At 43.4% G+C, this 26359-nt stretch overlaps 1 protein-coding gene across 1 annotated transcript; it reads left to right on the top strand.

The window, feature by feature from the left end:
- Positions 1 to 41: 41 nt before the first annotated feature.
- Positions 42 to 26229, top strand: zgc:172076. Its single transcript, XM_057343119.1, has 9 exons — positions 42 to 148; positions 263 to 309; positions 587 to 785; positions 2680 to 2840; positions 17150 to 17282; positions 17363 to 17519; positions 24514 to 24637; positions 24873 to 25062; positions 25889 to 26229. The coding sequence occupies exons 1-9, from the start codon at positions 115 to 117 to the stop codon at positions 26047 to 26049; spliced, it is 1206 nt and encodes a 401-aa protein (XP_057199102.1). The 5' UTR covers positions 42 to 114; the 3' UTR covers positions 26050 to 26229.
- Positions 26230 to 26359: the final 130 nt, after the last annotated feature.

Genomic DNA, 26359 nt, shown 5'->3' with positions numbered 1-26359 from the left:
GACACCGTGCTTTGTGTGTTGATGAGTGGGTGATGGGACAATAGCTGCTCATATGACCATCAGCTCCACTGGTTATTCATAGAGCTTCTGTTCACGTCTCACACACAAGACAAGATGTGGAAGAGAGAGAAAATGTGGATGATCAAACGTAAGTCAGATCTGGCATGCGTGTTTGATTTGTTGAACGAACATAACTTCAGAGCGTGTTTGTTGCTTTGTTCTGCATGTGTGGAGATGTCAAAGTGTGTGATTTCTCTTTTAGCACCTACTGAGCACCCAAAGGAGTGTAAATACAGGCCTGTGCTGGAGGTATTCCCCTTTACAAACACATTCACACTCAGTATGAAACTGATGGAAAGTCCCGTACTTTAGACTGCAGCATTGTTCAGATTTCAGTGAACACCACATACTGACCCCGGGCAACCTTGACTTTTTTCTCAGTTTTGACAACTAACAGAACGCAATACATTCCTGACAGATAAAAATAAGTGTGTTTATTTGCTAACCCTCATGTTCATTAAATGCGACCTATGAATCAAATGAATTCAGAATTTGACAGAATTAATTAACTTCTCATTGTTCCTAGAGTTTGCTTCCACGTGATCCCATGAGCAGGTTCAATCTCAAGAGATCTTCTCCTAAAGAAGAGTTTCCCAACCTGGACAGAAACTACACACTCATGGGTGGCATCCTTGACCTGCACATGTACACACGTCAATTCAACCGGGCCACTGAAAGCGGAGTCATTTTTGATGATGTCATACGTCCTGGTCTTGAGGATACAGGTGAGTGAGACTTATTTTCTGAATTCTTCTTTAATTGTAGCAACTTCCTCATGACTTTTTATGATTTTTATTTTTAGCTCCCTGACCGTACACTCATTACTGTCCTGTTACGTTTTACTTTTACACACCTTACATGCATATGATTGGGGGCACATTTGATCTTAACAAAGATGGTTATACTGTACCTGACCCATGTGCTCACAAACACATAAAAGAGGGTTCATATTTTTCAGCAATAATTTCCAATTATAGTGTTTTTCAACTGGATGCAGAAAAAGCACATTTTTGATGAGGCCATTCATACTGAGTGTTTTTTTTCTGCGCAGAAAAGCTTTGGATTATTTCATCCAATGTGTCAATTTTTCCCCATCACCATGCAATGAAACGAACCATAAACAAAATTGCCTCAGTTAAAAAATACTGCATAGAAACAGTCCTAAATTTGATTTTCTGATCATTTCTCGAAGTGCGTCTGTGTGATTCATAGATGACAGACATAAAAACATTCTGATACCTTGACACATGTTTATTTGTATAATGATAATAAGTATTTTATCAGTCGGTATGCCTCCCTGGGTTTCTCAGGCACTCATTGTCCATCAGCGCCACCTTATAGGACTGAGCTGTTGGCGGGCAATCGTTTCACTCTTGATACAAAAGCTTAGTTCATCAGACATTTGCATCGCATTATTGCATTGGATCTAGTACGAAACGGCCTTTACTCTGCAGTATAATGTTATTATGTGAATGAATCCAGAGCCACACTGTTATTAACAGCGAATGAGAGTCAGCATACAGTAAAATATGTTCATTAGCATCATCAGAAGCGTAAAGAAGTCCCTCACTGTACACACTGCGAAAAAATGACTTTCTTAGTATGTGTAACAATGTTCCTATAAATGGGAAGAAGGAGGCGGGAACCGGCGAACGTTCAACCAAACTTTAATCAAATAAACCAGCAACAAAACGAAAGTAAAGTGCTCCCTCACGGCCGACTGTCGGCCACACAAACATAATAAAACATAACATGAAATCCAGGCCTGGTTCTCTCTTGTCCTTCACTACATCGCTCCTCCTATTATGCTTCCGGAGCTCCTCCGTGAGGGCTCTCACTAAATCCTTGGTGTTTCGAGTCAGATCCGTGGGCGTGGCTTGTTGGTTTTGACTAAATCTTTGGTGTTTCAAGTCTTATGAAACCTTTACCCTAACCCACACCCTAACCTTACTCTAATCATCTAAACTACCTATGATTGTTAAAATTGATGAAAAAACACGTTTGGGTGATGACGTCAGACTCGAAACACCAAGGATTTAGTGAGAGCCCCTCCGTGAGAGATGCGAGACCGGTGCAACGCGCAGCTGGCGCTCATTATCACTCGCATCACCGGCCTCGCTGCCGTTCCCGCATGGCCCTCGTCCCGCTCTGCTTGTCACAGTATGTTTGCCTGTTTTACAGTACAAATGTCAAAAATTTTCTTGATGAGCAAAACGACCCAAGAAAATAAGTCTTGTTTTTAGAAAAAAAGTATGATATTTCCGTGAATTTATACTTAAAACAAGCAAAAAAAATCTGCCAATGGGGTAAGAAAAATAATCTTGAATTTAGTGACTAAGAAAAAGGTAAACCTTAATTTAAGATTATTTTTCTTATCCCATTGGCAGATTTTTATGCTTGTTTTAAGTACAAATTCACTGAAATTTCATACTTTTGTTCTAAAAACAAGACTTATTTTCTTGGGTCGTTTTGCTCATCAAGAAAATGCATCTTGATTCAAGAATTTTTAGACATTTGTAAGGAAAACAATACAAAAATACTGAGAAAGTCATTTTTTGCAGTGCAGTACTTTTAAATTGTGCAAACACTGCACTGTTGTGTGTTTTTATGTGATGACAGGGCTTCCCAATGGACCGAAGTCAGTAGGCTGTTTAGCAGGCGATGCTCAGTCATACATACTCTTCTGTGACTTCTTTGACCGCATTATTGAATCCTATCATGGCTACAGGGTCACCAGTGACGCAGTGCAAGAGAGTGACTTCAACTATGATAACCTTAAGGTAAAATAACTTTCTAAAAATCTAAGTACCTGGTGGCGAGGAACCAAAACTCCAATGATGAATAAATGGAGAAAAAACCTTGGAACAAAACAGACTCAGCTGGGAGGGCCACTCAGTAACTAAGTAAAAGTTTTTGAGTAAATTTTGTGACGTTTGAGGTAGGGCTGTTGCGATAAACCGACGATAAATATCACGTGATTTATGAACAGCTTTTGAGTGAAGTACGGGAAAATGCTGCTGCACACGAAAGCCAGAGGGCGCTCTCTTGCAGAAACTCCAAATACGCACTGCAGAAGAAGACCATAACACGTTCTAGAATCTAGGAAATGTCTATGGACATCTTTTTATCATTGTTACTCAAGCCTCATCAGGTATTTTTGTGATAATAACGTATATTTATAATGATCATGTTTGACGGGTGTTGCTTTTTCAAATGCACATTATAAGTGACTCAAATTTGCACTGCTATTATCAATGTAAATGATTACACTGAAGCATAAACAAAACTGTTAAAAACTTAGTATAAATCTGCACAGCAGATTTATACTGAGGCACGTGTCCCAGTAAAAGGGGTCTAGCAACTCCCCTGCAGTGCACCCATTCTATTTGCAAGTTGTAATCTGTAATATTCTGCACATGGGTCTTTGATCCAACAAGTAGTACTGTACTTCTGTTTTACTGGAATTTGAAAGAAGGAAATTACTAATCATCCAATGTTTTATATATTGGATGCACTCTGCCAGTTTTGATAGTTTAGAGCAGTAGTTCTCAAACTTTTTAGATCAAGTACCACCTTTAGTAAAATTAGTTGTTCCAAGTACCACCTAATGACCACCATAGAAAACACTTGAATAAACCCTCAAATGAATAGTTGAGCTGAGAATCTTTACTTGTTTCATGATTAGATACACCTCATCCTCCAATTCTAATGTATTATTAATAATTAATTATAAATACTGTTTTCAAACTAAAGAACATGTTTTTCCTTTTTTTAAGTTAGTCGGCAGTAATAGTGGACACAAAACATTTTTCCGTAACGGTGCACTGTAAACAGGGCTCTTTAAATGACTCTTTGTGGGGACTTGCAGAAACACTACAAACCTATATTAAGGACAGACAATGTGAAAAGATTATTTAACACAGAAGATAATTATAAATATATACATAAACATGCAGAGAACAGCTGTATATAACAAACAGATATCTAGAGATCAGATTATAAACGGGACATGTGTGTTATAAGGTGGTGATTATAGGATCTGTTTTAAGTAAGTCTGTCTTGTTTCATTTTTTTATTAGACTCACACTTTACTGCAGCGGCTCTTGTCAAAGCGGCCTGTCAAAATTAAATCGCAATGCTCAATTCATTGATTTAACCTTGTGTAGATGCAGACGCGTGTTGAATTAGCGCTTTACAGCATTATCAACAGCTTTAAACAGCGGTTCAAGTGCAGAAATACATAAGAAGCTTAATTTACACAAAGCTAATCGGATGAGAGAGAGTGAGAGACTCACAAGTGTCTGTCTGCTCCCGCTCTGTGTTTGAGCTGCCTGTCACGCATCGACCAATGATAAATAAACAATAATTCATACCACTATATTAAAATTGCACATAGGCTATATGAGATGTATTCTAGATTTATCGATCATGCATAACATTTGAAATTGTATTTAAAACACAAAATGAATGTATAAAGTATGGTTTATGCACAAACCATTTTTAAAGACCTTTCATGACACCAAAGGACACCTTGCGAAGTCAGTAAATCGATAAACATTGAACAGTAAAGGCCAGTACAATCTAAGCAACAAATAGAAATTAAAATGACATAAAAGCCTGCCTTAACATGTGAATGTAATATAAGGTAATGTATGTAAACTGATTGTAAATAACACTTTACTGACCATGACATGGTGCGACTAGACTTTGCTAACAACTTTTGTTTTACATCAGTAGCTTAATCAACTAGTATCTTAATAAGTAGCTTTAATAAGATTTTTAAAACAAACTGTACATTAAATACAAATTTGACCAAGAACTGAAAAGTCATTTCATTACCTGTGATGATGGTTCCCTTTCTGTCGGTCTCTCGACGTTGTGTCGAACCGACAGAATGGGGTTTGTCATGAGAACCTATCATCTTCTGAGTATTTAGAAAAGGCCAATGAAAATTGGCGAATGAAATTTGCATTGCTCAGCTCATTCATTCACCTGTTGGTCTGAGGAGCCTAAAGCATCCTCCCCCAAACGCTGGGGTGGGCGGCCAGTGTTGTGGCATGAGGGACACAACGTCTCGTTCCCTCCATCAGGGAACCGAGGTTACATCCGTAACCAAGACGTTCCCTTTCTGTCGGTCTCTCGACGTTGTGTCGAACCGACAGAATGGGGTTTGTCATGAGAACCTATCATCTTCTGAGTATTTAGAAAAGGCGAATGAAATTTGCATGCCGGGCTCCTCCCCGGATGTCCGGGTATAAGAGGGAAGCCGGCGTGCTCATTCATTCACCTTTTGTTCTTCAGAGCCTAAGCATCTGGTGAGCTTCTCTACGATCTTTGGTGATCATTTTGCTGCTGTCTTGCAATCTTCGACGTGGTACAGCGGACGGTCCCTTCCTGCAGTGACTCTCCCCTGGGCGTCTCGGCAGTTCCGGAGGTGTTCGAGCAAATTTCCTTTTCTAAAAGAGCAAATTTCTCCAGCGTGGCTTGTCCCGCTGTTCTCATGGGTGCAACACACTCATCGAGGAGGGGGACGGACACAATGCCTGCTTCCAGTACGCTGGGGAAGACGTTGTGGATACGTCCTGCCCGCACTGCGGGTGGTGACGATTCAGACATTGCGTCACAGGTGGCTGTGTTCCCACGGGACTCAGCCACCACCTCGTTTGCTCCCCGTTCCGTGGCGACAGGACTACGGCCCTGCCGTCCGCTATGGCAAGCAGCGAGGGTGATATGAGGATTACTGTGAGCGATAATCCGCCAGCCACGGCTCACGGACCGTTCACACCTCGTCTCGCTCGTCTGACCGTTCCCCAAAAAGACGGTCCGCCGTCTTATTCCTCAATCATGTATTCGGACACGATGCGTGATGATGAGATGTCTCTTGCAGCATCGGGCTACATGGCACCTCGGGTTTGAGCGCGGCTCCAAGCCGCGCCCGCCCCCAGTCACGTGTTTACCGGAAGTGCACGAGGAACTTTGTAAGACCTGGAATGCCCCTTCCCGGCACGTTTCACGTCAAACAAAGTTCTGTCACCCTCTCTTCCCTCGAGGTTGAGACAGCTGGAGGATACATCGGTGTCCCCCAGGTGGAGTATACCGCCGCGGTGCACTCGTGCCCGTAGGTGGCTCGACCTAGACTCCCGTCCAAAGCATGTGGTGTCTCGGCATCTCTGGTGTCCAGAGCTTAAATTGCGGCGGACCAAGCTGCCTCCTCTCTCCACGCTATGGCTCCTGCCAGGCCAGGGCGTTGAGAGAGCTCGACGTACCCGTCTCGCAAGGGGGGGTTGGTTGGTGTTACTGTCGAGCCGCGGCGGCCCCGCTCACCCCCCGCCCGTCAAGGGGGGCGCGAGACCCGCACGTAGCCTCCCCGGAGGGTTCTCGACAGTAAGAAGCAGTCCTCCGTGCCGCAACTCGGCCGCCTCGGCCGTTGAGTCCCGTGCACTGTCTGCTTCCCAGCAGCCCTGGTCCTCTTCAACGCCCTCCAGCTCTGGCGCCCCCCACTCAGGCGGCCCCCCCTGGAGGAGACAGCGAAGAGGAGACCATCGCCCCATCAGCAGCCGCGGCGCAGCGGCTGTCATGGGAACACCTCAGGGTGATCGAGGCTACATTGGGCCCGACCCCAGCCACATCGCTGGGAAGTCGGATAGGTACGGATCCTGCCCCGTCTCTCCATCTGCTGGCCCCCTCCGGGGGGCTGGCGCCCACTTACTCTCAAAAAAGGAGAGTTTCCTCTCTCTCTGGGTACCACAGCCACTCTCACCCCCTGCACGACGGTGAACGGCAAACTCGACGTTGCGTCATGGCAAAGCGCAATGTCGAGTATAAACACCAGCCCTCAGCACTCTCAGTCAGAGTCAGTTGAGCTGCGCAGTCGCCAGGCAGGAAAAACGGCAGAGCCGATCTCCTCCCCGGGGGACCTCCCCTGGCAAGGAATCCGTACTGCTAGCCATCGAACCACCCCCCGGGGGGACAATGAAAAAGATCGTACCTTAGCCCCTTCTCATTCTGGGAGCCTGTCCGGCTTCCCAGGCTGTCAGACTGGCTAGGGAAGACGATCCGTCTCGGCTACGCGATCCAGTCGCCTCATGCTCACCAAGTTCAGCATCCGATGTACCTCAGTCAGAGGCTAGGATGTTCCCATACTTCGGGCCGAGGTTGCCACCCTTCTGGTGAAGGGAGTAATCGAGCCCGTCTCACCAGCCGAGATGTTCAACGGGTTTTACAGCCTGTACTTCACTGTCCCCAAGAAAGGCGGGGGGTTGCGCCCTATCTTGGGTCTGTGTGTTCTGATCAGGCACGTACTTCATGTCTCGATCCTCCCTCGACATCGGCCGTTCCGACAGTTCGTGTTCGAGGGACGGGCATATCAGTACAGGGTCCTCCCCTTCGGTCTGTCCCTGTCTCCACGAGTCTTTACGAAGGTCGTGGAAGCCGCCCTCCTTCCCCGTGGGAAGGAGGTGTGCAGGTACTAACTATCTCGATGACTGGCTCAGTTTTGGCACACTCTCGAGATCTGTTGTGTACACACAGGGACCTGGTTCTCCGGCACCTAGATCAGTGGGGCTACAGGTCAACTGAGAAAAGAGCAAGCTCTTCTCGGTGCAGAGCATCCTCTTTCTCGGTATGGAACTCGACTCTGTCCTCACGAGCGGCCCCGCTCACCCCCCGGGGGGGGCGCGAGACCCGCGATGAGGAAGCCCGCAACCTCACGGCCTCCCAGAGGCGCGCGACTGATTAGCGCGCCCGATCAGTGTTGAACTGCCTGAAGTTCAGACAGTCAGCGGTCCCCCTGTAACAAGAGGCTCCTGGGATACATGGCATCCTCGGCGGGGGGGTCCCCCTTGGGTCGATGCACATACGACCGCTCCAACACTGGCTGCAGAGTCAAGTTCCTTGGAGAGCGTGGCACACCGGCAGCAGGCGTATGGTCACACGCTTTTCTGCCGACACACCCTAACCCCCTGGTCTCCATGACCTTCTTGCGGACAGGGGTCCCCTTTGGGATGCCTCCCTGCATGGTTGGGGTGCCGTGTGCAACGGGCAAGCAGTGTCGGGGCTGTGGACGGGCCCCCGTCTGCGTTGGCATTTCTACTGCCTAGAGTTGTTGGTTGTGCAACTTGCATTGAGGAGGCTACTACCTCTCGTGCAGGGAAGCACGTGCTGGTCCGGTCGGACAGCACAGCTGCTGTGGCGTATTCTTTCACTCACAGCAGCTAACATGACTCGCCCGACGCCTCCTCCTCTGGAGTCAGCAGGTGATCAGCTCCCTGCGAGCCACACAGATCCCAGGCGTCCTGAACCAGAAAGCCGATGTGCTCTCTCGTCAGTTGACGCCTCGCGGAGAGTGGCGACTCCCTCCCCACGCAGCCGGCTCATTTGGGGCAGTTTGGCCAGGCACAGGTGGTCCTGTTGCCTCCCCGGACTCCACCCATTGTCCGCTTTGGTACTCCCTGTCCGAGGTACCCTCGGCACGGATGCCCTTGCGCACAGCTGGCCGCGGGACAAGCGGAAGTACGCTTCCCCCCAGTGAGCCTCATTGCACAGGGCCTGTGCAAGGCCAGGGAAGAGGAGCATCAAGTGGTACTAGTTACGCCCCTTTGGCCTAACCAGGACTTGGTTCTCGGAGCTGAGGCTCTGACAACTCCCCCCTGGCCGCTCCCCCTGGCGGACAGCTTCCCCAGGGGAAGGGGCACGTTACGGCATCCCAGGCAAAACCTGGTCTCCATGTCTGGACGGGACGAGGAGATCCTGAGTGACCCACCCCCGGTCCGGTTGGGACGTCACTCAGGCTAGGGCTTCGGCCACTGGGCGGCTATACGCCCATAGGTGGCGCCTCTTCTCGTCCTGGTGCTCTTCTTGGCGAGAAGACCCGCGGAGTTGCTCGGTTGGGTACGAGCTGTCCCGTCCTCAAGAGAGACGGGGGAGTAACCTCTCCCCCTTCACACTGGGAATGTATGTAGCCGCTACGGCCGCTCATCATGACCCAAGTGCTGGGTAGCCTCTGGGACAGCACGACCTGGTCATTAGGTTCCTAAGGGGTGCGAGAGCGTGACCACCTTACCCGCGCTCCGTACCCTCTTGCGACCTAGAGGCCCTTCAAGCCTCTCGGGTTGCCGCTCTATCTCAATCTTGATAAAGATGGCTTTCCGCATGGCGCTCACCTCCAAGAGGGTAGGGGATCTACAAGCACCCTCCGTGTCCACAGATTGCCTAGAACTCGGGGCCGGGATTCTCACGTTATCTTGAGACTCCGGCTACGTGCCCATGGTTCCCACCACTCTCTTCCGAGAGACCAGGTGGTGAACCTGCAGGCGCTCCCCTCCGGGGAGGAAGACCCAACCTATCCGTGCTGTGTCCAGTACGCGCACGGCGCCTCTACTTGGACCGCACGCAGAGCCCAGAAGCTCTGAGCAGCTCTTTGTCTGTTTCGGAGGTCAGCAGGAGGGCTGTCTGCAAACAGAGGCTGGCGCACTGGATCGTGGATGCCCTCGTTAGGGCATACCGATCTCATTTCGCCCCTGCCCGTTGGGGGTGAGGCACACCCCTCGTGGGCACTGGCTCAGGGCGCCTCTCTGGCAGACATCTGCGGAGCTGCGGGTTGGGCTATGCCTAACAACTCCGTGAGGTTCTAATACCTACGCGCTGAACCGGTGTCAGCCCGCATCCTGGCAAGGTGTGGGACCGGCAGCCGGTAGGGCGTACGCCTGCGGAAGCCCTTCCCCCTCCGGGGGGAGCAGTGGCGATCCCGCCTCGCTTCTTTCCCCTCGGGTAAAGAACAGGCATTCCATCCATCACTAAGCACCCTTCCAGGGGACAGGCTGGGCAGAGCAGCCCTGCCCCCTTAGGCCGGGGAACAGTTGAGTTATCTCCCACATAGCTCTAACCGGACCTAGTGCTCCAGACGTGGTAACACCCCCTCCGTGGGCTGTTCCGTCTGATGTATCCTCATGAATGGTTCCCACCTTGGCAACCCATGACCTCCCCAGGTGGACTCCCACCTTGCGGTTAACTCCTGTCCGCACTTTCTTCCCATGAGTTCTCCCCTGATGGTGAGACCATGTGGTGTCTCCACTAATTCCTCCCTACAATAGGTAGTGGCCTCTGCAGCGTTTTTCCCCCAGGGGGAATAATGCTTACCCAGTGGCCCTTACGGTGCCGGGCGGCTTCTCGCCATTTAGAGAATTAGGCCTCCGCCCGTGACGGCCGGCGTTAGGGGGCTTCCCAACGTTTTGTGGAAAGCTCTGGGTCCCCCTTCCTCTCCACTGGAGGGTCATAATTTCGCGTTAGCGTCTTCGTCTGACTCGCCCAGGCCAGTCAACTTCGCTCCGCAGAGATTGTGACGCGGCTCAGTGCTGTGGCGTTTTCCATAGGAACCCCATTCTGTCGGTTCGACACAACGTCGAGAGACCGACAGAAAGGGAACGTCTTGGTTACGGATGTAACTTCGGTTCCCTGATGGAGGGAACGAGACGTTGTGTCCCTCATGCCACAACACTGGCCGCCCACCCCAGCGGTCGGGGGAGGATGCTTTAGGCTCCTCAGACCAAAGGTGAATGAATGAGCACGCCGGCTTCCCTCTTATACCCGGACATCCGGGGAGGAGCCCGGCATGCAAATTTCATTCGCCAATTTTCATTGGCCTTTTCTAAATACTCAGAAGATGATAGGTTCTCAAGACAAACCCCATTCTGTCGGTTCGACACAACGTCTCGTTCCCTCCATCAGGGAACCGTGGTTACATCCGTAACCAAGACGTTCTGCAGTCTATTGAATTCTTCCATGCTAATTAAATCCACCATATATACACAGTCATATCTCATGCCTTATATGCTTTAAACTGATCTGTTTCAACATATTTTTAGAAATGTTATCTCGAACACACGTTAAATCTTACATCATGTGACAAAACATTTTTCTACGTTTTATCAGAATCAGAAGAGCTTTATTGCCAAGTGTGTTTGCACACACAAGGAATTTTCTTTGGTGTTGAAAGCTTCTATTACAGACATTTAACACAATGACAGGACAATTATAATAACGATTTAGTCTAAAAAGATTCTAAAAAGATGCATATATAAAATAAAAGACTTTTGTACAGAAAATGGAAATAATAACATATAAGAGACATTGTACAGGGTAGTATATTGTGAATTTACATATGTTGTATGTAGTGTAATGTACATGTAGAAATAAAATGTACATGTTATTTATTTATTTATTTATTCATTTATTTATTAGATATTATTTATTATAATGATCTTGCTTGGTCTATAAACACCATGCACTGTGCTGTGTTTTACCTTTCTGTGTTTTTCTAATTTGCTCTTGTAAAGCTGCTTTGGAACAATGCACATTGTGAAAAGCGCTATATAAATAAAATTGAATTGAATTGAACATGTAATAAGGCATTATAATATACACTATAGGAGTAGTAAAAAGGTGGAATATTGCTCTCGGGGAGCAGTTAACAGTTTAAGAGGAAGATGGCCTGGGGGAAAAGCTGCATTTGTGTCTGGAAGTCCTGGTGTTTAGTGCTCTGAAGCGCAGGGGGGCAACAGCTCAAAAAAATTGTGTCCAGGGTGTGTGGATGATTTTTCTTGCCCTGTTCTTCATTCTGGAATCATACAGGTCCTGAAGTGTGGGCAGAGGAGCACCAATAATTTTCTCAGCACTACGAACTGTCCATTGTATTCTTCATATGTCTGATTGGGTGGCCGAGCCAAACCAGACAGTTATTGAAGTGCACAGAACAGATTCAATGACTGCTGAGTAAAACTGGGTCAGTCGCTCCTGTAGTAGGTTGAACTTCCTCAATTGACGGAGGAAGTATAACCTCTGCTGGGCCTTCTTTATAATGGAGTCTATGTGGTACTCCCACTTCAGATCTTGAGAGATAGTGGAACCCAGGAACCTAAATTACGATAGCCACAGTGCTGTCCAGTGTGGTGAGGGGATGAAGTGATGGAGAGTTCCTTCTGAAGTCGACGATAATCTCTACTGTCTTGAATGCATTCAGCTCTAGGTTGTTTTGACTGCACCAGCCAGCTGAGCAACCTCCCTTCTGTAAGCAGATTTGTCACCATCTTGGATAAGGCCAATGACTGTGGTGTCATTTGCAAAATTTGGGATTTTGACAGAGGGGTCTGTAGAGGTGCCTTCATTTGTGTAGAGTGAGAAGAGCAGTGGGGAAAGAACACATCCTTGAGGAGCTCCGGTGCTGATGGTACATGTGTTGGATGTAAATTTGACCAACCTTACTAGCTGCTGCCTGTTTGACAGGAAGTTAATAATCCACTGACGGGTAGAGGTTGGTACAGAGAGCTGGGTAAGTTTGGGCATAAGGAGGTCCGGGATGAGGGGATCAAGAAAGGGTCTGGTGATGTCCTTCAGGTGGGCCAGAACAAGTCTCTCAAATGACTTCATGACCACAGATGTTAAAGTAACAGGCCTGTAGTCATTAAGTCCAGAGATTTTGGGGGTTTTTTGTACAGGGATGATGATGGAGCGTTTGAAGCATGAAGGGACTTCACACTGCTCCAAAGAGCTGTTAAAGATCTGAGTGAAGATGGGCGACAGCTTCTCTGCACATACTTTCAGGCTGGAGGGTGAGACATTGTCTGGGCCTGGTGCTTTTCTGATCTTTTGTCCGTGGAAAAGCTGACACACATCCTCTTCACAGATCCTAAGTGCAGGTTGAGTATTAAGAGGTGTTACTGGTATAGCAGAGATGGGGTCAGGGCGGGTGTGGAGGGTGAGAGACTCTTTTCAAAAGGACAATAGAAGTCGTTTAGATCGTCAGCCATTCGTTGATTACCCACAGACTGGGGGATGATGGCTTGTAGTTGGTCAAATCTGTCAGGCCTTTCCACACTGATGCAGGGTGGTTGACTGAAAACTGGTTCTTCAGCTTTTCAGAGTAGCTTCTCTTAACTGCTCTCAGAGCCATTGAGAGAGAGAGAGTTGTGTATCCAATGGAACAGTTTTTTCACAGCAACGGCGGTTCATGGAGGCTCTCAATTGTAGATAGTAGTAACGCATGGAGCTGCGGCTAAACAGACAGATTGTGACATAAACGTAACTCATTTGATGATTAAACAAATTTAAGAAATAAAGCATTTAAAGAGAAAACATAACTTCCTGGAACTATCTGAAGGCTCCATAAATCTTCTGTTGTCACATCTCTCTCAATGGCCCTGGCTGCTCTTATCTCCTTTGTCAGTGTGTTTTTGGCCTGTTTATACAAGATTTTGTCCCCACTTCTATTGCATCTTCTTTAGCCTGACGAAGCTGTCTCAGTTTCATTGTAAACCGTGGTTTGTCATTGTTGTATGTTAAGCGAGTCCTGGTGGGAATACACATGACCTCACAGAAACTGATGTAGGATGTCACCGTGTCAGTCAACTCATCCAGATCAGCGGCTGCAGCTTCAAAGACATCCCAATCTGTGCAGTTGAAACAGGCTTTTAGGGCTCGTTCTGTTTCGCTGCTCCATTTCTTTGCTGTTCTTGCTACAGGCTTGGAAGATTTAAGCTTCTGTCTGTAGGTAGGGAGAAGATGAACCAGGCAATGATCAGAGAGACCCATAGCTGCTCTGGGAACAGAGTGCTGTGCATACTGTAAGGCACCACCCACTGGTCCAATGACGGTATCCAGAGGCGTGGCGAAGGCTTCACACGTGTTCTTGACTTCCTTTGTTTAGTGAAATAGTATTTGCATGAAAGCACATTTCACTTAATTACCTCTATTTTATCTGACTCCAATTTAATAATATCTCGACTTCTCATTTAGTTTACATTTAATTTTTATCATTAATAATTGTGAAATTTGGACGGATGTCTAATTCCTCTGTTTTTTTCTAAATTACACTCCTTCATCCGATTCTCAATGTCGCTTAGAGTCTCGCGCCGGCCGTTATACGCAGATCTCACGGTCACAAACTCGCCAGTCTTGGTCACTGCCAGAGGTTTCTATGACTAGTAATGCTCAGATGGCCGACTCCAACCAGCACTTCCTGAAACATTATTTGATCTAGTCCTCTTAGACTATTGACAACTTAATTAAAGTAATGATTTTTCCAACCAGAGGTCATGACCACTCCATAGAGATAAATAGACCAATCTTACTTCCTCTGACGGTAGCTTTATATAATCATGCCATAGTTTCCTATGTACACTTAGTTAGAATAATATTACAATAACCAGAGGTTTTGGTGACTTGCCCTATTTAGATTGGTCAGACAACCTATGTTGCTTTTCTAAACGGAAACGATAGCCCCTACAGTCTAATTACACTTAAACTAATGCCAAGCAGTTAGCCGGAGCTCTAAAATCTCAGCTGGCGTGCCCAATGCTCCACTTAATACAGGATTCTAGTCCGTCACTAACCTGAACGTAGATTTGCGGTAACAAAGGATATAGTGTGATCTACTAAAGTTTATAAACTCAGAACAATACAGAATGAATTCAAACATAACAATTTATTAGCCAGGTAAGCATAATTCAAAATCCAATTCAAGGTTCAATTCAATAATCAATGGCAATCAATATAATTCAATAACAAATAATAGAAAAGCATAGGAAATAAAGCAAAGAGAAGTTCAATGTTGCATACCTGGCAAGAGACGACACACAGGAATTTGTGCGGGAGATCTGGCTACAGATTCGCTGATATTTTTGTCAACTTTCCTTAAATACCAAACCAGAACAAAGCATTATGTAAATATTCTTTAGAGTTAGAAATTTGGCTGTGATTGGGTCTTGTGATCCCTGGGGCTGTACTTAATCTGCATACAGTAGGTGATTGGTGAAAGTCACCAAATGTGTGAGAAATGTTCCAGCACTGAGAGAAGTTTGTTAAGTTCTTACAAAACTTTGTCATTACATTGTTGTTATGGGAGTGAGACCGTTGTACCAGTTGCACTGAGACCTTTTGGATGTTACCAAACATGTGTATGTTTTTTGTGTATGTGACGTGTTCTTTTCTTGTGTACGGTCCTCAGAGCTTTTGGGTGTCCTGCGTTGAGTGAGAGGGGAGGAAAGGAACAGTTGGGGGTGCAGGGTGAGGTCTGCATCTGTGATTCACTTGTATGCGTCGTTTGAGATGTAGGTGTTAGCTCAGTAGGGAGTTTGCTGTACTGGAGGGAGTCCGTTGTTTCTCAAAGGAAGGTGTCCTTTTGGTTCAGGTTTTTCACTGTACTGAGAGATGCTCTTTGTCCTTTTCCCGAGATGATTATCTTTTGATCAGGAATCGGTGTGTTGTTCTTTCAGGAAGGGGCACCCTTTTGGCCTAGGTTCTCCACTGTGCTTAGAACCATTCTTTGTTTCTCAGGAGAAGAATAGTCTCTGGTCAGGACATCTTGGCTCCGACCTTACAATACCGTATTGTGGTCTAACAGTGATCCAGTATGTTGCTATCTCTGGTGGGGCATGTAATGTGCTGCCTGTACTTTGACAGCTCACGGTTGAGGTTTGCTCTGTTAAAGTCTCCAAGAATGACAATAAGCGAGCCCGGGTGTTGCTATTTCACGAGAATAAATGAAGAAAACTCGTGTGGCGAATAAAAAGGTTTGCAGTTGATGGAGAGCGCTTCTAAGTTAGAAAAACGCATTTTCAGTGTTGTTTCTTCTCTTCACCAACCTTCGTTAATATAAAAACATACTCCACCACCACGCGTCTTCCCTTTTGACTCAGCAATGCGATCCGCTCTGAACAGCTGGAAACCCGGACCCCAGATGTAACGCACTGTCCGGTATGGAGTCATTCAGCCATGTTTCTGTAAAACACAGCGCAAAAGTATTTTGTCCATTTTGTTGGCAAGGGAGCAGACATTCACCAGGTGTATACTCGGCAGCAGGGTCGTTGGAGTCTAACGAGCACACCCGCTCGCTTCCTCTGCTTGCGTATTTTGGAGCATTTGTATAGAGCTGCCGGTCCTCCGAGGAAAAAAATGTCCAATAAAATGTCTGAGTTTTCAATATTTGGAAAAAGATTGATGATAGTGCATTGCTTAAAGGGGTCATATTGCGCAAATAAATGTTTTTCTGTGTCTTTGGTGTGTTATAAGGTGCCCATGCATCTATTAGGCATGTAAAATTTCCAAAATTAAAGTGTCGGAACAAAAGATGCATTGTATCTAAAAGCGAATGCTCACCCAGACCTGCCTGAAACGCCTCGTGTAACCACACCCCCACAAATCTGCGTCAGTTCGTGGTATGATTTGACTATGACCGCCCAAATGTAGACGCAAGTAAGGTGGGCGTACCTGTCAGTACAATACGCCCTTTTCACATGACGTCACGCATCTTCCGTTCTGCCGCGAAGCAGTGTATCATTACTTCCGCTAGCACTCCAGTTCATAAGGTGGCGGTAATGCACCCATAAGCTGATTTGCCAACCGCCAGTAAAACTCAAGAAGAAGTTACTTCTGCTAGTGCCTCAGAATGGAGTTTACCAAGTCCCTTGCACATCTGCCACAAATACGTCTAGATGATGTACAACGTCTTGCAGACAAATTTTCGCTAACGACAAGATCAAAGCTAGAGAAAGGATACAAATTCTTCGTTGAACAGTACCTGTTTGATTATCAAGGTAAGTGTTTTGTTTTCTTTTTGTGTTAGCGAAGGTGCTAGGATAAGTACTTGAATACGTGTTCTGTCAGTTTTTTTTTCTCACTGTTGTTAAATTCCAGCGCGACGGCAAAACAGAAGTTCTTCTTCTTCTTCTTCTTCTTGTTTGTTGCAAGACGGATGTTATGATACACTGCTTTGCAAAAAGGCGGAAGTTAAGTGACATCATTGTGAAAAGGGCGTATTGCGGGTCTTCTTTCAGTCTTCTTTTTCCTACAAACTTTTGAACCTGGTACAGAGTGTGTATGTGCAGTGATAACTTCAGTGAAGTTGATGTCATCAGTTGTAAATGCATGTGTATGTATGGGGCGGTGATGATGCCCATGAAGTTTATGTTATCAGTCACAAATGCTTGCGTTTGTCCAGGCCAGTGATGATTTTGTTGAAGTTCATGTTGTCGTGTGTTGAAGGTCGGTGATGATGTTGAAGTTTATTTTGTGAGCTCTGAATGTGTTTTTTCTACAGGGAGGTGATTATTTTGATGAAGATTATGTGGTGAGCTGTGAGGTGAGTGCAGGTCGTGCTGTTGATGACTTCTGTTTCCCTGTACACTGCAGCCGAGGGGAGCGCAGACACCTCCTCGCATTGGCCAAAACAGGTCCTCTTAAAACATTACAATACTGTGATGACTGAAGGAATCTTGTTGCTATTGTGTGCTAATGTGTCTTGTTTTTGTAGTTTTGGAGCAGCTGAGTGAAGATCTCCCAGGAAAGTTTTACTCTATAGAAGAACTGAGCTGTGAAAGTGAAGACCGCAGGGTTGTTATGGACTCTCCACCCTCTTCCCTGATAAAGACCGGCGTGGCACGGGATTGGCCTGATGGTCGGGCCCTGTGGTTGGTTCATCTTAAAAATGCTTTATGTTGGGCATAAATATATAAAATGAACACCGATCAACTCGCCAAATGCAGATTAAAATCAAGCGTGACCGGTAATGCTGTCAAATCAATAGCTCTCTTGGCTGATTATATAAATGATGTTCACTCTGCTGCAGAAATTCGTGTAAGCAATCTGTGTAGATTTAACACTAACATGCTGGTTTCGGTCGCACACCGCCCAAATCGCAGCTCCACATCAGTGGGGCAACTAACAAGGTATTGCTATGTGTAAGTTCAATTTCAAAGTCTACTAAAGCTTACACTTTTTAGTTTAAAATCATTTTTATTGAATAAAAGGTGGCTTTTAAATGTTAATCACATGAGTAGATATCATATCATATTGGTAATCCTTTGTTTTCAGGTATCTTTTATTTGTGTGGCAGAATTAAGAAACATACAGTACTAAGGCTTTGGTAATCAGGGGACTCATTTATAAAACATGCATAAGGACAGAGTGTGTGAATGCAAAAATCCACCAATAAAACGTTTTTTTCAGCTGCGCACAATTTCAACATCATTTGCGAATTATAGATTTCACATGTGAAAGAGAGGCGTACACACATTTTCTTTGCATAGGTTAGTACTATGAATCACACTTATGCACTTTGAGAAATAATGGTACAATACAATTTAGGATGGTTTCTACGAAGCATTTTATAAATGAGGTTTATTTCAGTTTTTCTTTTGGATAAAAATAAATTCCAAATGGCTGGTAACTTAAACGTTTAGTAGCCAAATTGGCTGGTGAGTGAAAAAGTTAACTTCAAACTCTACAGTACCCTCCACTATTATTGGCACCCTTGGTAAATATGAGCAAAGGTGGCTGTTAAAATAAATCTGCATTGTTTCTCGTTTTGATCTTTTATTTAAAAAATCTACAAAATTCCAACATTTCATTGAAGGAAAACAATTTGAAGTGGGGGAATATCACATTGAGAAAAAAATGTTTTTCTTCCATGTATGTTGGCCACAATTATTGGCACCCTTGTATTTAATTCACCCCGCAACCTTAAATGATAAGAAAATCAGCTCTGAGTGTTTTCTTTTCAGTCTGATGAGGTTTGAGATTACATTGAGAGTCATCTGTGTTACGATCGTGAGGCTGAAGAACCCAAGTGCAGGCAGGCGGTGTGTAAGGGGTTAACAAAAACTTTATTTACAAGACAACAAAGGGAACAAAGCAAAACACCCACGACGGGGAAAACTGAAATAAGAATATATATATAAATGGATAAACAAATACTTCCCTCAAGGGGGCAAAAACGAGAACTAAGTAATAATCAAACTAACAAGCAAAACAAGGCAGGAACAAGACAAGAGACTCACTGGGGAACAAGACAAGAGACTCACTGGGAAGCAAAGACAGAGGACGTTGAACAAACACGACGAACTGGATACAATACACGAGCACTGGACAAAGAAACATGAGGGCATTAAATAGGGCAAGACAAACAAGGGATAATGACACAGGGCAGGTGAGGGTAATGGAACACGGCCGGAAAGTAATACGGGAAACGAGAGGGGCGGGGCTAATGACAAGACACTGGAGATAATGCATATTATTGTCAAAAGGACTCTCCACACATAACCAAAGACTTTGTCGTGGCTCTGCCTCAGGACCAGGAAATCCAAGACTAAAAGAAGCAGAACCATGACATATCTGAGTCCATTCCTCCATAAAGAATTTCTCCAGATCCTTCAAATGTTGGTCCTCCCTCTTCTTCAGTTCATATCACTCATTTTCTATAGGGTTCGGGTCAGGGAACTGGGATGGCTATTGCACGATCTTGATTTTGTGTTCAGTGACCCATTTTTTATTGATGTTGATGTTTATTTTGAACCAATGTGCTGATGGACGATCTGACCACGACCCATTATAATATTTCTAGCAGAGCAAGTCAGGTTTTGATTTTTTTACTTGTTGGTATTTGATATAAAACATGATGACATGTATCTGAACAAAATGTCCAGAACCTCGGGTATAAAAATAGGTTCACAACAATGAAGATCTGGTGACATATGTAACTGTGGACATGGGGCATTCTTTTATCCCTGTGTGCACCAAACCTATCTTGAGTTATTGCTGCCAAAAAACCTCTTTTTCATTCCATATGGCTGTAGACCCCAGTCCTGGTTGAAGGTCCAGTATGGCAGATTAATATGGTGCAGTTTATTTTTGCATAAGAGCAGAAGATTTGTTTCTTGAACAGTGTCCCAAACAACTTGTGGTGATGGGGGTGCAGTTTTCCTTTATTTTTATTAAATGCTTTCTGACCCCAAAATTCAACTGATTTCTGCAATTTTCCATCTGTGCTCTTTGAAGAGTCTTTGGCCACTCCTTCTCCTAGTTGTGCATTGAGACAATATAGACACACATCCTGTTTCAAGCTGATTTTCAACATCTCCAGTCCTTTAAAACTTCTTGATCATTGAAATGATGTTGGAAATTACATTGTTTATTGTTTTAACTATTTCCTTAAAGCCATTTTGTATTTTGTGTAGCTCAACAGAACTATATTGCACATCAGAACTATATTCTTTGGTTTTATCCATTGTGATAAATGATTAAGGGGGGTTGGGCTTTGTGTTACTAATATTTATTCTCCTGTGCAACAAGAAGTCATAACTGGACAGCGTCATGTTTCTAGTCACCTTGGTGTGCTAAGAGAATGTAAATATCAATGGGAATATACTTGGGAGGTATTTTACTCATAAGAATTTCTAGGGGTACCAATAATTGTGGCCAGGGTGTATTAGAGAAAAAAAAAATCTCTATGTGATATTCCCCCTATTTCAAATTGTTTTACTTTAATGAAATGTTGGAATATTGTATATTTTTTAAATAAAATATCAAAAGGAGAAACAATGTAGATTTATTTTTACAGCCTTCTTTGCTCATATTTACCAAGGGTGCCAATAATGGTGAGCAGGACTGTACACAGGATTTAAGGTTAAAAAACGCTGTATTTTCCACATACCTTGCATGTTTGTATCTCCTTTTTGCCCCGCCTCTCTGAAACGCAGATTTTTTACAAAGCTCATCGCTCTGAAAAGCAAGGAGTGCTATGATTGGCCAGTTAACCAGTGCATAGTGATTGGCCGAATACTGCAAACATGTGACGGAAGTGTAACGTCTCTTGCCATATTTGGAACATCAGGTTCCAAAGCAATTGTACTGACAGGTACGCCCACCTTACTTGCGTATACTTTGGGTCTTAATTAAATCATAACACGAACTCACGTAGATTTGTGGGGGTGTGGTTACATGAGACGTTTCAGGCAGGTCTGGGTGAGCATTCGATTTTAGATAGAATGCATCTTTTGTTCTGACACTTTAATTTTTGCAATTTTACGTGTCTAATACATGCATGGACAACTTATAACACACCAAAGACACAGAAAAACACGTATTCAAGCCATATGACCCCTTTAAATATTACAGTTTTCAACTAAAGCGAAATCATCACACTTATGTATACTATCATGTATAACTATTCCATGAATTATACTATCTTGTATACAGTGAGGGAAATAATTATTTGATCCCCTGCTGATTTTGTAAGTTTGCCTCCTTACAAAGAAATGAAGGGTGTATCATTTTTATGGTGGGTTTATTTTAACGGATAGAGACAGAATATATAAAAAAATCAGGGGAAATGTTATATAAAGGTTATAAATTGATTTTCATTTCAGTCAGTGAAATAAGTATTTGATCCCCTACCAACTAGCAAGAATTCTGGCTCCACAGATTGGTTATGAGCCTATATGGACCACAGATTAGTCCTGCCAACAGAATCTGTATCTTCCAGTTCAACCTCTCCACCACCATGGTCCAGACCAAATGGGTTTTAAATGATGTCAGCGACAAGATTGTAGACCTGCACAAACCTTGAATAGGCTACAGACAGAAGCTTGGTGAGAAGGAGACAACTGTTGGTGCGATTATTTGGAAATAGAAGAAATACAAAATAACTAATGCCCTTGGTCTGGATCTCCCTGCAAGATTTCCCCAATGGAGTAAAGATGATCATGAGAAATGTTAAAGATCAGCCCAGAACTACACGGAAGACGCTTGTTAATGATTTCAAGACAGTTGGGACCACAGTTAGAAAGCAAACCATTGGTAACACATTGGTAGCACGCTATGCCACAATAGATTGAAATCCTGAAGCACCCGCAAGGTCCTCCTGCCCAAGAAGGCCCGCCTGGCTCGTCTTAAGTTTGACAATGAACATCAAAATGATTCAGAAAAGGCTTTGGCGAAAGTGCTGGCACTGCTGTGCGACCAAAATGGACTCCTGTGTTTGGAGGGAGAGAAATGCTGACTATGAGCCCAAGAACATCATTTCTACAGAGAAGCACAGTGTTGGAAACATTCTGCTTTAGGGCTTTTTCTCTGCTACAGGTATACAGGATGACTTCACCGCATTGAGGGGCTGAGGGACGGGTCAGTGTACCGTAAAATCTTGGAAAGATCACCTCCTCCCCTTAACTAGGTCACTGAAGATGGGTCGTGGATGAGCCTTTAACATGACAAAGACCCAAAACATATTGCCAAGACAACCAAATAGTGGCTTAAGGAGAAGCACATTAAATGTCCTAGCCAGTCTCTAGACCCTAGTCCTATAGAACCTCTGTGAAGGAGGCTAAAACTCCAATTTTCTGAGCGACAGCCAAGAACGCTTAAAGATTGACAGAGGAGTGGACTAAATGTATCCGGACACATGTGCAAACCTGGTGACCAACTATCAGAAATGTCTGACCTCTGTGCTTGCTAGCAAGAGTTTCTCCTCCAAGTACAAAGTTATGTTTTGCTTGGGGATCAAATACTTATTTCACTGACTGAAATGAAAATCAATTTATAACCTTTATATAACATTTCCCCCTGATTTTTTTAATATTCTGTCTCTATCAGTTAAAATAAACCTACCATAAAAATTATAGACCCTTCATTTCTTTGTAAGCAGGCAAACTTACAAAATCAGAACGGGATCAAATAATTATTTCCCTCACTGTAGATATCATTCCGTAATGTATTTTAATGATATCATTCTGTATACTATCAATATTCCGCTGTGTACTATAGTTTGTTTTAAAATATAATGATATATGAGTATTAATGAGTATTATGTATACAATAATGTTCATTGATATACTATATAAAAATGTATACAGTTCAACATTATGATTCTATAGCCTAACCCTTGAGAATTATTATTGCTTTAGTTTTAATGTTACCAATATTATATTTAAATATTTAAAAAAACATGTTCTTAGTATAATAGTGGTATAATATAAATGTAAATTAAATTCAGTGAGCAATGTACAGTATTATTGACCATTATTGCACTGTTAAGCTATTTCTACTTTTTTATATATTTTTTATTATTTTCAATATGTAAAGACATTAAAAATGAAAAGAAACTGCATGCAATGCCAGTCATAGTGCAATGCCACCATATACAGTATTGGGGTTGTGGGTTTAACTGGAAGTTTTTTTTCTCATGTAAGATTTGGATTTTTTACAGATGAGCTTAAAAATATTTCATCAATATTTAGTGTACAATTATTTACTATTAATTATTTAATGTGGTAATTACTAGCCGCAGGATAATGCATCCAATCGTTTGTTATCGCAGGATAAACCCCTCCAGTGTGATACAAGAACTGATTGTGATCATACTGATAGGAGCCTTGTATAATGACAGGTTGACTGTACGTTTTCTGTTATTTAATATTGATCGTTATCATCAGCGAACTTGCTTCAGCTAAGTTAGATTGTTAAATGGGTTGCTAATTTATACACCACCCTTATCAGATTCAAGATCTTTATTGTCATATCTACCTGATATTCTATTTTGCAGATGGTGTAAAAAGCATTAAAATATATAATAAAGGACAAAGTAGTAAACAAAGATATACTACAGTAAATATAAAAGAGAATAAAATAGAAAAGTTAATTTATAGTAAAAAAGTGGCAGTGAGTAGTATTTTTGTAAAGGAAAATGTATTTATTGATTTAGAGTTTTTAAAATCATTAATACCGTATTTAATTTAATTTTAAAAACTCTAAACTCATTTCATTGTGATTTTTCCTGCCATTAGGGGGCGGTGTGGCTCAGCGTGACGTCATCAAATGCCGCTCTTTCTCTCGCCTCTGAGCTTTCAAGTGCAAAAGTTAGTTTTGAAATGGGTTAGTTTTGCAACTTCAAATACATGAAGAGAGATTTGTGTGTTTTGTCAACGAGTGCATTCAACTTCAGTTTTATATTTTACAAGTTCACATTGGGGCTGTGAGTGTACATTTTAGTGTACAGATACAAATACATACTTTACAAGTTCCCAAATTAAAATCTACACGCTCTCAAGTTTTGCTACTGATTTATCTTCATATACAACAGGCTTACATGGAAAGTTCGAAAATGTTTTTTGCATGTGATAACCTGGAGTTTTATCACAGTTTTCATGTGTCTTGACATGCTGTCAGTCTGTCACATTGCTGTTGGATGACCTTGTGTTACTCCTGAGGTTTGATTTGATTGAAGTTCAACTCACTGCAATGGCCACAATACATGTAAAAATGCTTCTTTGAAATGAAAATGTGGAATGGTCTCTTCATTTTTTCTTAAATTATTCCTCTCATCATTCTTACCATTTCACTAAAGATGTATGTGCTCATACTGTTTAGGACAAATTGTGACTTCAGAGTGGGTATAGCATTTTTGGCTGTTCTCGATGTGGTCTGACTTGTGCTTCAGCGTTCAGATTTATACGAGTTACAAATTAATTTGGCATGTGCTGCTGCCACATAAATGGCTGATTAGATGTCTGTTTAATAAAAATCACTAATGTTTGTGGTACTAATGCACTGTAAATCTTAGCCATTTGAAAGCAAGGCTTATTTTAGCAAGCTTTGGACTTCATGTCAAGATCTGTTTTGTATGTGGATCAGGTTGAGTAAGGACGGATCTCTGGCCATTTGGGTAAACATGGAGGAGCATCTGAAGCTGGTGTCATTCAGAAGTGATGGGAACCTACAAGAGGCTTTCAAATGTGTCTGCATCAATCTGATGAAGGTTTCTTTTCATTTAGCGCTTCATGATATACTGTATAGTTTTATAGTGTGTTATACGTCATCTGAAACGCCGTACACTACAGAGGGTTACAAAAACAAAACTAGAGCTCATTAATAGCTGTTTTTAAGCTTACTGTTAGTATTTTTGGGGAAAAAAGATTACTAAAGTGTGTTATAGTTCATATAATAAGAGACATGATTAACATGAATAACCAAAACTGACTTGATCCTTTTAGACTGAGATACTGTATAAGAAACTGAGACATCCATTCATCTGGAAACATCACCTGGGCTGGGTGGTCAGTTCACCTGCTGAGGTGGGAACAGGACTAAAGACTTCCGTCACCGTCAAACTGCTGCACCTCACTGAGAACAAACGGCTGGAGGACATCCTGGACAGACTGAGACTCCGAATGGAAGAAACTGGTATGACACACTTCTAGAGTGAAAACAGATCACATTTATGAAGTTTTCATGGGATTTGAATTACCTTGGATAGATCGGGCTATAGTTTCAAGTGAAATAAGGGCAAAGAGACCCTCTGAGATGACAGCACAGGGCCCAGGACGGATCCGTGGGGGACATATCAGTCTTAGAAACTTTACAATAAAGTCTTGCCCTTCTATAAAAGCAAATGTAGTGTAGTGCCGTCAAGGGCTGACATTGCTGGTTTTTTAGAGAGTGTTAAAGGGATAGTTCACCCAAAAATGAAAATGCTGTCATCATTTACTCACCCTCAGATTGTTCCAAACCTGTATAAATGTCTTTGATTTGCTGAACACACAGGAAGAAATGTGGAAAAATGTCAGATCTCACCCCCCATTGACTTCCAGAGTAGGGAAATAAATATTATGGGAGTCAATGGAGGGTGAGATCTGACATTTTTCCTCTTCCTGTGTGTTCAGCAAAACAAACTGGGTGTACTGTCCGTTTAAGTCCCTCACCGGTAGTGAGTGATCTCTCTGTTTGTCTGTATGATGATGACTGGAGCAAAAGGGCTCTTGTGAGCGGTTATATTACAGTTATTCTCCACCTGAACGCCACTGAAAGCTTTTCAACCGTGGCTGGATAGAGGTGCTTCAGGACTGAACTATAGGGTTTTGGGTTATCATTTAGTCCTGAAACTGCACATGTACAATATACTGTATATACTGTATTATGTATGACAAAAACAGCTTTTCCAAATACTTCCCAATGATCTCTCAAGGAAACTTTCTTCTGGTCTTTGTTGAAGTGTTTATTTCATCTGCAGGCTGTCCGGGCATTTACAATATCAGCAATCTGCAGACTATCGGTTTCAATGAAGTGGAGCTGACGCAGCTAGTGGTGGATGGTGTCAAACTTCTCATCCGAATGGAGAAGAGGCTGGAAAACAACAGCAGCATTGAAGACCTGGTGCCTACAAAGAAATAAAGCTGCCAGCAGATGCCCTGGTGATGACAGACGTGGCTTTCTGACATCTTGTTATATATCATGTCAAACTTTGTTTTTAATAAACTCCTCACTAAGAAGTTTGATGTCCAGCTAGTATTTCACCTCGACTGTAAAAAAAAGGAAACCAATTCTATTTTGCATAAATGAAAATTAAACCCATTTTGGGACCATTCCATTTTTTGGTCAAATATTTTTATAATAATTAACCCTTGTGCAGTCTTCGTTTGGGGTGTACACTCATGGTCTTTGGGACACCCCCAAATGCAATTTTGTAACAATATATATATAT

Source organism: Triplophysa rosa, linkage group LG10 (assembly GCF_024868665.1).
Source record: "Triplophysa rosa linkage group LG10, Trosa_1v2, whole genome shotgun sequence".
Lineage (NCBI taxonomy): Eukaryota > Metazoa > Chordata > Actinopteri > Cypriniformes > Nemacheilidae > Triplophysa > Triplophysa rosa.
This window is presented reverse-complemented; position numbering and strand designations above follow the sequence as displayed.

Bases quoted from the DNA above. Each gene is read 5' to 3' on its own strand.
- zgc:172076 (XM_057343119.1), top strand. From the start codon at position 115: ATGTGGAAGAGAGAGAAAATGTGGATGATCAAAC. The intron at 17,520-24,513 runs GTTGGTTCATCT...TATGTGGATCAG, and splicing joins CCTGATGGTCGGGCCCTGTG to GTTGAGTAAGGACGGATCTC. The intron at 24,638-24,872 runs GTTTCTTTTCAT...TGATCCTTTTAG, and splicing joins TCTGCATCAATCTGATGAAG to ACTGAGATACTGTATAAGAA.